Genomic DNA, 15,162 nt, shown 5'->3' on the forward strand with positions numbered 1-15,162 from the left:
CATTTTAAAAAAACATTTTACGCTCACTTTCGGTTTGATAGAATTATCATAAATGTATTTGTGGAAAGTCAGTTAGATACACTATATAGAAAACTGAAAATCTATGTATTTTACGCTTTATATAAAAAATAACACATTACTATGAAAATGTTAAGCGGATGGTCTTGTTCATCATATGGCAAATCATGATTGTGTAGTCACGCCGCAGACGATCCTTAATGCTATCACGTTGACACTTTACCAGAGATATCTCAAGTACACATGTCTTCAAGTAGTTTGTTGTTTAAAAAAAAAAAACATATTAGCAAATTATAGCCTGTAATTAATATTTGTATGTAGTCTGCAGTCTATGGCTAAATACGATTTGGAGATGCCAGTCAAGACACGCGGAGTTGGAGTGTTTCTCGAATTAAGGAAACGGCTTCAGAGTGGACTTCTAATAATCGGGTAAATGTTTGTGTTGGATTTGTTGCAATCAATTCGCGTGTTTTTACGATGCATTGCATTGCACACCAGCTATGCTAACCCATGTCAGCATGGTGAGCGTTGACCCGAGCCGTATAATAATTTGGTATCTATCAAGACCATGCTTACGTATTGTGTGAAAAGTATAGCGTTGCAGTCTAATTGGACATCGTTTTTTTACAATAAATAAATTAGCATTAAATAAATTAGCACTAAATTAGCACTTACGATTTTTGATTATTGCAACGATCGTATATCGTGTATATTCCGATCATATCATCGCTATGCTGTCTCCATCCTTCACGTTGCAATAATGTCTCAGATAATTTGTTCACCCCGTTGAGGTCATATAGCAATCGAATTATTTCCTCATCTTTATTCAGTATAATGGACGTACCATATTGTCTCAAGTTTGACTTCCTGTTATTAATAGAAGATCTTTGGTCGGAGTGATGGGTACAGTACACAAATAGGACACTAGATGGGGCGAATTGAATTTAATATCTTAGGATCAATTAGGAATTTGATATCTTAGATCAATTATCACCATTCTCACAACATATTTTACAGCTGCAGATATGGAATCCATTGATCTCGTGCAGCTGTTAATCAATTGCAGTCTGAGTATATTGTTATCTTTGTATTTCCACTTTCAATATTTGTGAAGCAGAGTTTATTTTATACTGTCACAATGCTTTTCAGTACTTGACTAATGTCAAATAAAAACAGTCTGATTATCATCTTTATCTAATTGTAGACAGTTTAGAATTAGGGCTGCACAATATTGGAAAAATAGCATTGAAGCTGCTCGGTCCATAATCGTAATCTCATTTTGAAGTCTCTTTTGCTTTTACAGATGTATCATGATCTTTCCTCTCTGTTGTCTAGGAAAGATGTTGCTGGAAACCCCGCTGATGTGTTTGTGACCGGTGGAGATTCCTCTCTTAACATTCGGACCCCCACAGGCAAGGTGACCTTAATATTGCCCCCAGGAGTCTCTTATTTGGATGAATCCTGCATTCTGACACCTGGGGGAGAATCCTGTGAAGAAGAGCTTCATTTCAGGCTGCGAATAAGTGTTTCACACAACACAATTGAAGGTACTGCTGGATATCAGAAACACAACCCATAGCTGCATTTGTTTATCACAGGACTGACGTCGGGATGAAACCTTGTAGTACTTCCAAAAGAGCCACTTTTCAGAAGACCCCGAAAATATAATTTTTGTTCAACCATGAACATGCATCGTCAAAAAGAGCAAGCCATTTTCAAGACTTTGGCCAATAATTTGTTAAAAAATTAACACCCACACGTGTACAGATTTTTGAGAAATTGTACAATTTTCTGATTATGATTTATGTGGTCTGGCCTGATGCCAGCAATATGAAATAATTGATTAAGACAATGAAGGGTTCTGGTCATAAACACATAATGTAGAAACCATTAAAGTTGACTTTAAAAGAAAACTACCCATGAGTGGCTGATTACATCATCTTGTGACTCACAAGAGTTCCATATCTTGCCAAATTCTCATAACAGATTTTCTCAAAACACGCTCACAGCTAACTTCCGTCATTCTGTCGAAATAAAATTGGTTTTGTGCTGTTTGCTTATTAACGGTTTTCTGCTCTTTTCAGAAAGTAACAGTCATTTCGCTTGTTTTAATTGTTTCCCTTTAGAGTCCTCGGACATAGTCAGAACACTGCGGACTCAGCAGACTTATTGCTTCTACTGTCAGAGCTGTACGACCAGGCTGCTCGAGGATAGGTGAGGAAAAGACAATCAAGAAGGAGCCGGTTTGGAAATGTGTTCTTATCACTACTGCTCCTCGTCAGGAAGAAGAGGAAGGGTTTCTTGATGGTGTGACCTAGCTGTCCACAGGAATAATAGATATATGGAGCTGGAGCTAAAATTGTCAGTTGATGTAGAGTCACTATAACATAAAGGTTTACATTACCTATTTAAAAAAACGATTGCACTTCCCGCCCTGAGGTGTTGTTCTTATTGCCTTCACCTCATAGATTTCTGTGGTCAGCAGTGTGATATGCTGAAAATTACAGTGCCAGCATTATGGAGACTTTTAGCCTCTGGTTATGTTTTTCAGCAGTGACCTACTAAAAGTAGTCAAACCCCCCCCCCCCCCCCCACTATATGTCGAGTCGTGTGTAGAAAACCGAAGGCGGTTGCAATTAAAACAACACCATGTGTCAATTCGATATGCAGTTAATTTAATGCTCTGCCATAATAAGTTTGCTGCAGACTGTCTCTCTAATAGCGATTAATGGAGATTAATCGCTCAGTGCTTTATTTGCTGACGTTGTAATACGTAGTTACTCAATTGCTATTAGACAGGGAGTCATTTGTATTTTTTGGGGAGTCCAACTCTGAGATTTCTATCCCGCTTGCAGTATCTGAGATTTTTCTTTATTGTGTGACATAAAAATTGGACTTAACTAATTGCCTCAACTATACTGTGTACATACTCTGATTTTCACAGGTTGTATTTTAATTTCTCATTACTTTTGTTTGTTTCAAGTTATTTCAGTGACTGTTGTGGCTTTTTCTTTAATCAAGGAGATACAACAATTATTACCATGTGTGTACATATGTGATAATAAATTATGGACTCTGTAGATGTGACCAGTTTTGTTTGGAAACACTATTTGCAAAATTAAGCCATGTCCAAAAACATGGCTGACCTCATTTGATCAATATCTCATGTCTTCCAAAAATGTCCTAATTCATTTTTTGTAACAATTCTTTACTTTCAGATTGTTTAAGCGCGTGCTTCCTCTCCCTAATGGCAACTGGAACGCCATTGTGGACGATTGGTGCTGCCACCCAGATCCTTTTGCCAACAAAAAGATGCTGCCCCAAGCTGAGGATTGTTTAGTGGGCGACACCTTCTTTCTCCTCACCAGGGATGGCAGCTGTGACCAGACCCTTCTTCAGGAAGTGAGCCCTGCTGACTCGCAAGATAGTCAAGAGCCAAAAGTGAGTGACATGCAGCACAAAAAAAGGATAGCTGAGTTAAGCAAGGATCCAGCTAGACCAGCAGTATTCTAAGATGCAGTGTCAGAATGTACTCTAAGTGTGCAATGCTCAGTTTTTGTAACACAATTCCTGATTTAGGATTGCTAGAGATAGTAAAGTAGTAAAAGAGATCACTTTGTAAGTAGTATATCTACACAATTTAAGACGCCTTAACAGTGGCTCTGAGGCTTGTGTGTGTGTGCGTGCGTGTGTGTGTGTAGATTTTGGAGATGAGCATGAAAAATGTTTTAATTACAGGATTAATGGACCTTTTCCAAACCCTGTTGTATACGTACAAGCACCAGTACATTTCTCTGAGTATGAGTAAAATGAAATTCCTGCACTCCCTGGAGAAAGATTAATATGTATCTGTTCGGCAAAATATTCTTTTCCTTTAGCCGAGTTCTAATGAACTAAAGATTGCTTGGTTTCTTTTAAGGCTGTGCTTGCAAAAACTATGTATAAAGTGTTCAAATGTTTCTTTTGTGTACTTCATGAACAGAAAACCTGCCGCAGACTGGCACTTGTGTCCTGCATGAGCTGTTCCTCAGTTCTGGGAGAGGCACTGACACCAGGTATGTTTCCTGTGAGTAATTGGTCATCAATAAACCTCTATCCCCAGGTTTTTACGAGGTGTCCTTACTGTAACTTGCAGAGACGCTGAGATTGTACATCACGCAGGTGGTGGTGGAGTCCAGCGTAAGGGACACAAAGCCAGAGTTGTCATTAACCAGGTATGTCCAATAGTTAGCCCTTTTCAGTAAATGAAAGGAAATCAGGAGTAAATAAAAAGGGCCACTCAGTCCTGAGGGATTGTTGGGTTTTGAGTGTCGCATTTATTGTGTAAGTTCTTACGTACAAAGTAAATTCAAGGCCTTTTTGTAATTTTCACACTTTCCAGTGCTTTCAAAAACATTTGTTGAAATCTAAAATTAACAACTATTCATTCATTTTTCATTTGTTATGGATAGATCACGCTTCCTGGAGAAGACTGTAGCAGCAAGGCTTGCAGAACTGTCTAACTCAATGAGCTCCTTCCACTTTTCTGTCCAAACAGAGACTGGAAAAACCTTCCTGCTGGTAAGAACAGGATTGAGATATAATGAGATAGTTAATCAAATAAAAGTACAATTATTTATTTATGCATATTATTAGAATAACTCTACTATATTGGGCTTAAGTAAAGTTAGGATGTTTTTTTTCCAATTCAACAAAGTCTTGCTGTGTGACAAAGAATGGGTCAAATGTGACTTAGTCCTTTGCACAATCTAAATGCAAAGTGACATGTCTGCTACTTTTGCAGCTCTGGCTGCTGAACAGCGATTCCATCATAGCATCGGTCCCAGAGTGGTCTGCTAGCACCCACACTCATCACAGTCCATCGCCAAAGGTTGCAAGAGCCCTTAAACTCCTCTACATAGCCTGCTCTCAGATGGGGGCTCAGCAGCAAGAGTAAGTAAATACATCGTGCACATTTCTCCTACCGTTTTCACTCTTTCTTGCCTTCATCTTTCATCTTTGCATGTGCATCTGCTTCATCGCCACCTGCCATAACTCAAAGCAAAGGATGAAAGACTTTTTTTTTTTATAGAGTTTGTTTACATCGTTTATTCACAAAAAAATATGAACAGGATTTTCTTCCCAGGTGCTACAAAGGCAAGAAGATGCAAGATGCACCCTATATGCAAAAAAAAAAAAGCATGAGGAAAAAAAACGTGCTGCGCTGATACGCAAATAAATGTGCATAATTATTGTTCAGGAATGGTCACAATGTACATCTATCAATGTTCAGCCACTGTGACAACTGTTCAGGAACTCTGAGAGTCAGCTGTAGCCAATCTGATATGACCAACATTTGCCTCACACAGAGTGCCACACCATTCCAAGACAATGTTCCATATTTTTCAAATGACATCGCCATCAAATGTCTTCAGTTGTCTCTTAGAATGCACTTCTTCCATTTGTTTTGACCACTATGACTCTCTGTGTACCTTGCTGTGATGCATTAGAAGGGTGTCAGTGGATGCTCTGCATGTGGTTCTTCATGCTCTGTATATCACCACCCCACTGGAAGAGTCTTCAACCCTCATTATTTTCAACTGACTCAGCACTGGTCGTTTTTTATCCACTCTGCTGTTCCCTGCAGCCGAGGGCAGTCAAGTCAGAATGGGGAAGTTAAGCTATTTCCAATGTTTTGACAAAGTTGCTGTCAAAAAAGTAATAAAGCTCACATAACCCCGTCTTTGCTAGAAAGTTACTATATAATGGATGTCTAAAATAGAGATTCATAAAAAGATGAACTTTTTTAGGATTATTTTTACACTAGTTATGTGAAAAGGCTTAAGAAAATGTGTCTTGAGATGGCTGGCCACAGTGGCTTTTGATGTACACATTCACTGCCAGCCTAGTAAAATACGTCAATAGCCGTCTTGAATGAGTTAACCAGCAAACTAGTTACAACTACTGTAAATCAACGATGCTTTCTGATTGTTCCTCCCAAGTAATGCACTCAATTAGGCCGCCTTTCAGCTCTTCAAGCAAATCTTGCTCAGTGTTTACCAACCTTAAATTTGCCTAGGCTCTCATTTTATGTCAGAAATCTTGCCACCAGACAAATTTCACAAAAAGTATCATTAAAAAGGTAATGATGATGCCCTTATTTCAAATGACTCCTAAATGTCCTTAGTAAATTATCTGGGTTATTTAATTGATCGAAAAGTGGATATATCTGCTTTTTCTGTAAAAGTGGTGAGAGCACAGTTTTATTATACAGTGTCCTCCATACTAATTAGCAACATGGATTAAGATTTTGAATGACTGGTCTTGTTCATACAACAAAATTCTGAGGGCAAAAATCTATTTCAAACAACATAATTTACTTGTCCTTCCTCACACATAATTAGTCTGAAATTATAAAAAAAAGATAGATGAATAAATTCATTGTTGTCCTTTGAGTAGCTTTAAGTGAACTGCATTTATTGAAAACTGTGGGAAATGCATAGATGGGTGATCATGCGCTAGATCAAGACAAACCACATGTGCCAACATGTCTGCAGTTGCATGATGACGCATCAATCTTTTCACATTCACTCACTCTATGCACTATTGCAATGACATGTACCGATACAAAGCACAAGCTGGTTATCTATCTGCTTTAATGTCTTGTAATTCTGCACAGTTAGTAGTTAAAAATGGCTCTATTAAAACTGCAGTGAAAATTTTTCATCATGAGCTTTATTGCTGCTATTTCAGGCTTCCCAGTTGTACTGAACACGGCTCTGGCAGTGACCATAAATCATTTGCTCTTTCTACGTTTTAGCGTTGCCACCAGCTGGGAGGTCAATGCCACAGGACACTCTGTGGTGCTTCCTCTGAAGGTATGTGAGGAACTTCTGCAAGTGATTGAAGACAGCAATGCAACAATTCCTGCATCAATGCGTCACATGAGAGCCTATAAGGTGAGACATAACCCTAGAATTACAGTTAAGACTTGCATGCTGGGTCCTTTGCATCACTAAATCAAAATTATATCAGTCTGGGTACCATCAGCAGATGTAATTTAAAGAATCGTCACGTTCTCTATGAGCGTAACACAACAATAACTATCTCGGCCAAAACCGATCACCCCTGGCCCCCACTTACATTATAGTTGTGACCTTTTGCCCATTAAGTTGAAGTTGGCAGTGTTTTTATATGTTATAATTGATTTTCCAATTCACTGGTTTGCAACTCTTGCTTTGAGGTTTTTATTAATGGGTAAAACGCAATATGTCTCAGGCCTAACCTGATCTTAAGCCACCTTTTAGCTATAATTAGAACAATATCTATATTTAGCCTGAGTTGCCTTGAGAAAGTATTCGACCAGCAAGTAAATGGGTATAAATTAGCTGACAACTGTAGTCTTAGCTTTTTTTAAACACAATGACAGTGGTAATTAGTACACTTAGTACATATTCTTCAGTTCCTCCTTCGAAAATTGAAGTAGTCCAATTACTTTTAAGTCTAAAAATAAAATAACATATTCAAATCAAGAACTGTTTCTCAGAATTAAATTTTCATATTATTGTCTAAAACCTCAAGCCAAGAGAGTAACAAAATGTATTGCTAGGGCAGGTTCTTTTTTTTTTTTTCACCCTTACATACTAGAGTAGGTTGTCTACTGGAGTAGGATGTGTGTGTGTGACGATCATTGGGACTTTAACTTAACTTAATCTTTAGCAACGTCGCTGTCTGCAGTTGCATAATGACTGATGTGAGTGAGACTGTTGTGAAACTGAGAAGGCTCTAAACACAAGGCAGACACGGGACATAGTATCTGTCGGCTTGCTGGAAATGGTTACAGTGGTAGTAAGGACTGTGATGAAATGATACACTCAAACGTTTCCTGATTGTGGAGGCCTGTTGGGAAGTCGTTGGCAGAGGACGGGAAGGTAATTTGATCACACAACCATCTAGAGTTACAAGAATTAGTTTGAGGGTAACTGAGATCTTCTTTGAAATCGTGAGGAAAACACAATGGTACCCAGAGCGTCGCAGAGACTAGCCAGAGGGCTTTATGGGGGCGTTGGAAATATCTAGAGAGAACATGATACAACAAATGCAGAAAGTAGACAGTGGTCTGTAGTTTGGGGTTTGCTTTTTGTCCACAAATGGTGGTGCGACAGTGTATTTTACAGCATACATTATTATCGACTACTATATGGGACTGATATGCAATAAATATTCTCATTAAAAGTCAGTTTTTGATTACCTTTATTCATGGGGCACTTCTAAAACATCCAGAGCTGCAAAAATCAGATCTCTGAAAATACACAATTATGACGTACAAACAGTGAACGCAAGAAAACAATAGAAGAATGCTGAAAAAGCCAAAGGTTAAAAATGTTATTGTGCCCTAACTTGGAAATGTCACCGTGTATAACTATTATTTTTAGTATTGTCGAAAATGCATATATCAGTAGATGTGAAAATTTTCTTGTGCTATCTTAATGGAGTTGTTTTTTACTTGTTTTTACTTGTTTTGTACTTTTGTTAGTTTTACTTTTAAGGTTCCATATATAGAGAAATAAAAGGTAGATAATGATGACCAGGATAACCATTTCCCAGTGAACTGTTCACTGTTTTCAGTAGGTTACTAAACTAACAATATTGCTAAACCAATCAATTCGACATCAGACCTGCCCAAGCATGTCGGAGAAAAGTAATTACAACTTTTTATTTTATAATACACTTTTACTAGAGTACATAAACTGTCTCATCAAAATCAATCAAGAGTATCGGTGCCACAATTCATTGTACATACTAGAAATGAGAAGTCACAAGCAAACTGTACGTTCCACTCACTTGAATTTCTATGTTGCTTCGTTTGTCGTTTGACTCCAAATGTTTGACCGTTTTTAATTTCTGTGAATGGATTCAAGACCGCACCATAGCCAACCCAGTATGCATTCTTGACAGTCTATTGTTTTCTGTGCTCCGCACCTTCTATTCCTGGACCCACCAGTGTAATGGGGTGTAAAGTATTTTGGCTTGGTGTCACTTTGCCCCCGGCTCATTAATCTGCTACTTCTACACCCCCAAGGCAATGCCAAGTCGCTTAGTCACAAAAGGTATCAGTTGCTTTGTGAATGCATGCTTAGGCCCACAAATAGTTGAACAATGAAAGCTTACACCATTACAATCATGCAGTGATGGAAGTGTATGGCTATTACTATTCAAGCAGAGTACATACCTGTAAGTCTATTTATTGGCCATCAATACTGTTTATGTACTGCGTGCAGTCCATTTTCTTGTTTCGTCAAGACAAATGAGGCAAATAAATTCCCGTTCAACAGTTTGGGGTCATCCAGACAATTTAGTGTTTTCCATAAAGTCTAACATAATTGCACACAGGTTTTCAAGTGTTTTCTAATCATCTATTAGCCTTCTAACAAAATTAGCAAACACAATAGACCATTTGAATACTGGAGGGATGGTTGTTGGACATGGGCCTAAATAAAATGTTATCCTCGTTGAAAAAAAAAAATAGTGATTTTATTTTACAAACAAGGCCATTTCTAAGTGACCCCAAACCTTTGAACGGTAGTGTAAATCTGATATCAGGCAATGAGTTGGGATTAGGCAGTTATTTCCACCTCAAATTGTTAAATGCAGTTGAACTCAGCATCAATACCAACATTTGCAAACTGGCCTGGTCAATGCTACCATTATTTGATGTTAGACTAGATAGACATTTGTGCTGTGAAGGACATATATAGTATATTGATTTATGGGATATATCGAAAGATGAGACTCACTCCCATTCATTCTATTTAAAATAGACCCGGCAGACGTGCCTACTGCTTGCTTGATGTTCTCTTGCTGTCTTAAACCAGTAAATGAATTATTTGTCTGTGTGAAAGCTTCTGTGCATTTGATGGGCTGCAACTTGCAATGTCGTCACGTCACGCAATCGTCACAAATCCACTGTCCAAACTCGTGTGAATTCTAGAAGACCCTCAGCTACTGCAAGTCTGTAGTGGAGGCTGCACAACGATCATCGATCGATCCTTTTCCATTTGATTGTCTACAATGGAGAAGCAGCATAGGCCAGGTCAGGGCGGTGCAGGGCCGAACCATTCTGGAAAGCAGCTTCTGGCACCGTGTTGTCTTTCTTCACTTCTTATCTGACTGATAGAAAAGTTCGTCCTTTTGGTAATAGTGAAGTCGGCCACTCACCCTGTCACCTGAGGTGCTCCTCAGGCATCAGACCTACCCATTTCACACTGTCCTCCTTGCTCATGTCAAAAGCCAACATAGAATATTATTGCAACATTGAATCATCTGAGTCATCAGTCATCCACCATCATTGTCATCACCTCCAGGCATGACATTAGCCACTCCTCAATCACTAACCTATGTGTTAAACTGGAATTAAGAGATCATCTGACCTTTGAGGTTTACAGCCAACACTTATGCAAGACCTCCTTTTTTCACCTCAGGAACACTGCAAAACTTCACCCCACGCTCACTCTCTCAGATTTCAAAGAACTTCTTTGTTTCCTCCAGGCTGGACTTTTGTAACACGCTGGTTGGTCTTTGTGATACTGCAATACATACAGATGCCGCAATACATCCAAAATGGTGCTGCGAGGATACTTATGAGATTAAAAACGTTTGACCACACCAAACCTGTTCTTGAATTCCTTCACTGGCTCTCATCTCACTCAGGATCAAATAGAAAATTTTACTGCAGTCTCACCGGTACCTTCATGGAGATGCAAAGTGGGTTTTTTCTTTTGGTTATTTTTTTCATTTTAGGCCTATTTTTTCAAATCTCATAGTTTTTGTTTATGTTTAAACTGTAGCGTTTTAAAGTTCACCGTCAGTGCATTTATGAATTTAAAATCAATAATCATTTTTATTACTATTATAATTTTGAGCCCGCGTCTCCATATTTTCTTACTCCAGTTTACTATCTCATTTGGTCCTCCCCTTTGGACTGCCATTTTACATTAGTGGCAGCTCACCTCCATTTGCTGTTTGTTATCATTTCGATGAATTATCGTTGATCCGCCTGAGTGGCAAGCAAGAATTGGCATGGGAACACAGAAGACAGGGCCTTGAGTGAGGCAAATGCCCTCATCCATCATCCCAGTGTGGAGCCCTCGGTGGAACACAACTATTGTCTACAGCAGGCAAACAGCCAGGAATAGCAGATGGAGGAAGTGAGATAGGATCAGGCTTCGTTGATGTGCTTTCTGTGCTTGGTTTAGCTAACTGTGTGGTTTTGAACTTGTGAAATCCCTGCCACCTGTGGGGGGTTCATTTGAAGACCCCAATTACTGATAAAGTGTTGCTGTGCTGATTAGCGGCCCATAGCACACCAGTGCATCCGTGCTTTTGGGAATGAAAGTTCAGAGAAGTTTTCCAAAATGCTAAAAATACATGTTTGTCTGTGTTCAGAACTTAACCAATTCTCTTCCTGTTGTCCTCAGGTGGCTTACCTACAATTGTGAATGCTCAGAAGAGTTGCCGGGATTCTGAGAGCCTATTTTGTTCCTCAGTGGTCAACTATTGAAGCAGATGAGTGTCATTCCCTTCATTCAAAAATATGTAATTTCGGTGTACTTAAAAGACGCCTTTCCCATTTCACTCATTAAAACTACATAAGGATTCCTATTGGTGCTATTGATAGAAAGTGGCACTAGAATCACAATACTTAGTTGTATCCTATTTTAATAGTGTCATAGGTGTTTTGTATATTTATCCTGTTCAGAGTTGAGTTTTGTATTTTTCTTACACATTTTCACTAAAAGAAATTAAAGTGTAGATTTTTTTTCAAAACTCTTTCTTTCTGTTCATCTATTTGTGAGATCTGCTGCTTGGTGAAGCTTATTTTAGAGACAATGCGCAGCAGCAGATCAACCACTTAAGGGTAATTACATATTGTGAGATAAGTATAATTTTGTATACCATTTGTTCAATTTTCATGCATATTGTAATGGTACTTTTTGTTAAAAAAATAATAATCAGAAATATTGAACATGTTTATTTTAAAAGTCTTAATACATCTATCTGTAATAATAATAATAATGTTATTTGTTTGGTTGGTTTTGTTCACCCTGATATGGTGTACACCCGAGGTGGTTTTGCTAGACTATAAAAAGCAAATCGCAACAGTCAGAATGAGCAGTTTGGCCAGTTTTCACAAAACCATACCACCCGTAGTTAGTATGTCACTTAGCTGTACTTAGATGGTCACATGTATTTTTTATTGGACCAAAACCACTAGCTAAACTGTAATATGAGCTTACCTGTCTGTGGGTTTTGTTAGTTAGATGACATTCTTGTCTTCATTCCATGAGGTGAAAACCATGCGTTTTTCCATCCTGTTGTTGTCAACGTCATCAACAAGATAATCCATTAATTCAAATTAATGATCTTCGGAGTTGCTCTCATGCTGTTGGTGTTTACGCAGAGGAATGTCCTTGAAGGGATTTGTGGACGAATTTGGCGAAAAAAAAAGATCAAAACTTAATACCAGCAATAAAACTTAAAAATAAAAGAAATTACATTGTGTGCCAGGCCTCCAAATTTAAGCAGACACCTTTGTGATGACATGAAGCAACAGTAACACAAAAGTAACCAGTAATATGAAAACGAGAATAAGCATTACATATCGTTTAGTTGTTCTGAACCAACCTGGCGTTAAGGGGCATGAATATTGGTTATCTCAGCGATAGACCAACGGCCAATTGTTTTTCTTATCCATGTAATGTTCTATGCACCTCTATTTTTCTGTATTTGGATTATATTTGGTTGTCTGTTCCTTAATTTTGGTTTTAGTATGTGGATGTGTAACACACCAATTTGCATAATTTTATGATAGATCACACGGTCAGGCCATTTCCAGTCTATCTGTTTATGGTACATTAGCTGATTGATTTTGTAGCAGATAATTATCCTTGAACAATAATTGAACAAACTACTATCCTTGACTTCTGATTTCAAAACTATTAATCCATTTTGTTGAGTATATACTATATTAATATGATTAAACAATTAAACATTTATTTTAGTTTCACCACCATAAGGGCCCCCTGAGAGAAGCCAAAACTCCAAAGTAGCCCACAAAAAAAGTAGTTTGATACACCTGTTCTAAATAGATAGTGAATTTCTGGAGCAACCAGCTCAAAGATTTTCCTTTTACCTGAAACATTTTTACCGTACACAACCTGCATACCAGTTGAGTAAAGCAGAGGATCCATTAATAGAACCTACTGGAGCTTATATGCCCACGCATCCACTCGATGTATGAAAATAACTTACCGTACTTTCCGAACTATAAGTTGCTCCGGAGTACAAGTCGCACCAACCATAAAATGCATAATAAAGAAGAAAAAGACATATATAAGTCGCAATGAAGTATATCTTGCATTTTCGGGGTAAATTTATTTGATAAAATCCAACACCAAGAACAGACATGTCCTCTTGAAAGCCAATTTAAAATAAAAATAGAATAGGCAACAACAGGCTGAATAATTGTACGGTATATCAACGTTACACGACGCATAAACAACGAACTGAGAACGTGCCTGATGTAACATATTAAGAGTTATTTAGTTAACTATAGCATAACTAACATGCTAACAAGTTTACCAAACCATCCATGTCACAAATCACTAAATCCAACGAAATCTTCATCCTCTGTGTCACTTTTAAACAACTCCACTAACTCCGGAGGTAGACGATGTCACTCATCGTCAGTTGTAGTTCCAATTATTTCACAGGCCTAGAGCGCCTTCTTGCGGTTTAGTGGGAAAATAACATGTGGAATGATATAATAATGTGTTTATAATTTCATACATACATGTCAAACATAAGCCGCTCTTGAGTATAAATCGCACCCCCGGCCAAACTGTGAAAAAAACTGCGACTTATAGTCCAAAAAATATGGTAATTTCATCTACATATGTTCCATCTGACCAGAAAGCATATTTGCCTGCCTTCCCGCATCTATTTTTAACTCCTGTTCGCAGGAAGAAGGGGTTATTGTTCTTGCCTCCATTTGCAGAGATCTGCTGAATGCTGATGCGGCAGGTGACAATTACTCTAAAAACACAGAACTACAATATTGTGCCTGCTGAGATGGCAAAGCAGAGCATAAATGGGCTAATTAAATACATCCACCGAACTGTCAAGAGCTTCTCATTTCCTTTCTGCCCTTTCTCCACGAGTGCAAATGAAGCGGGCTTTAAATAACCAATTTGTTTCAAGCATGATGAGCAGAGGAAACTATACACAGCAATAACCACAATCAGATGCCTTGAGGAATACCAGGTATACTTTCTATTTGTCCCATTGATGATTAGAAAGTGTCACATTAAAAGTTTTTGCATAGCACATTGTTGCCTGTTGACAGCATGCAGCTCATTAGCCTTTTCAGACAGTTAGCTTGTGAAAACATCAGCATAAATAGTTTCTTCTCTTTTTTTCTCTCCAGAATTTGTAATTAAGGTCACTGGAAGGGTTCTTGTTTACTTGACTACATCTGCACTTAAAATGTAGGCAATTATGAGGAGCAGCTACTAGGAGTGATAAAAGCTTGAGGATTATAATGACTCCATGCAAAATCTAATGAGAGCCATTTCAAGAACTGTTTGGTTTTGATTGGCAATGTGAACTACTGTACAACCGCATTAATATTAAAACTAAATTTTACTTCCCCTAAGCTCTATAGCATGGTGGCATAATGAAACATTCTGAGAGCTCCTTGCTCATTTACGTTTGGAAGGCTTTTGATGTTCAGCTATAGTTCTTGGAAGTATATTGGAATTCAGTCTCTTCACGGTTGGTTTTAAAATTCCAATTTCCAGCCTAAGCAGTTACATTAAGGCTAAAATTCCTAAAATAAAAGTAAAGAAAATTTTCACTACAGGAACCACCAGGTGAGTGAAGTCATCTTATCATCTTTCAAGAACTGGAAAATGTTTTTGTCATTACCATTTGCCATTGGCTACGTTTATCCGACCTGGCCATTCAGACTATGATCACATTGCAAAGCTTTGGATCCCATCTAGGATCATATACGAGAGCGGCCCGGGTCAGATTTGAAAAAAATCCTAATTAAGCCGTTCAGACTGTCTTTAAAAAAAAAAAAATGATACAGGTCTCTGGGCAAAA

At 38.1% G+C, this 15,162-nt stretch overlaps 1 protein-coding gene across 2 annotated transcripts; it reads left to right on the plus strand.

The window, feature by feature from the left end:
* Positions 1-168: 168 nt before the first annotated feature.
* Positions 169-11,823, plus strand: ube3d (ubiquitin protein ligase E3D). Of its 2 annotated transcripts, XM_049730128.1 has the most exons (10): positions 171-447; positions 1,354-1,565; positions 2,145-2,232; positions 3,237-3,459; positions 4,001-4,073; positions 4,154-4,232; positions 4,470-4,578; positions 4,802-4,950; positions 6,818-6,956; positions 11,475-11,823. In XM_049730128.1, the coding sequence occupies exons 1-10, from the start codon at positions 350-352 to the stop codon at positions 11,493-11,495; spliced, it is 1,191 nt and encodes a 396-aa protein (XP_049586085.1). In that variant the 5' UTR covers positions 171-349; the 3' UTR covers positions 11,496-11,823. The 2 variants fall into 2 exon arrangements, with proteins under 2 accessions (XP_049586086.1, XP_049586085.1); XM_049730129.2 differs by lacking the exons at positions 6,818-6,956; positions 11,475-11,823 and adding an exon at positions 5,144-6,762 and having other exon boundaries at positions 169-447.
* The last annotated feature ends 3,339 nt before the right edge of the window (positions 11,824-15,162 follow it).

Source organism: Syngnathus scovelli, chromosome 9 (assembly GCF_024217435.2).
Source record: "Syngnathus scovelli strain Florida chromosome 9, RoL_Ssco_1.2, whole genome shotgun sequence".
In the NCBI taxonomy this organism is placed as follows: Eukaryota; Metazoa; Chordata; class Actinopteri; order Syngnathiformes; family Syngnathidae; genus Syngnathus; species Syngnathus scovelli.

What these genes read in the sequence shown, in the direction of transcription:
- ube3d (XM_049730128.1), top strand. Translation starts at nt 350, where the DNA reads ATGGCTAAATACGATTTGGAGATGCCAGTCAAGACACGCGGAGTTGGA. An exon ending in AGTGGACTTCTAATAATCGG is followed by an intron (nt 448 to 1,353) that starts GTAAATGTTTGT and finishes TCTGTTGTCTAG; the next exon opens with GAAAGATGTTGCTGGAAACC. An exon ending in CTGGAAAAACCTTCCTGCTG is followed by an intron (nt 4,579 to 4,801) that starts GTAAGAACAGGA and finishes CTACTTTTGCAG; the next exon opens with CTCTGGCTGCTGAACAGCGA.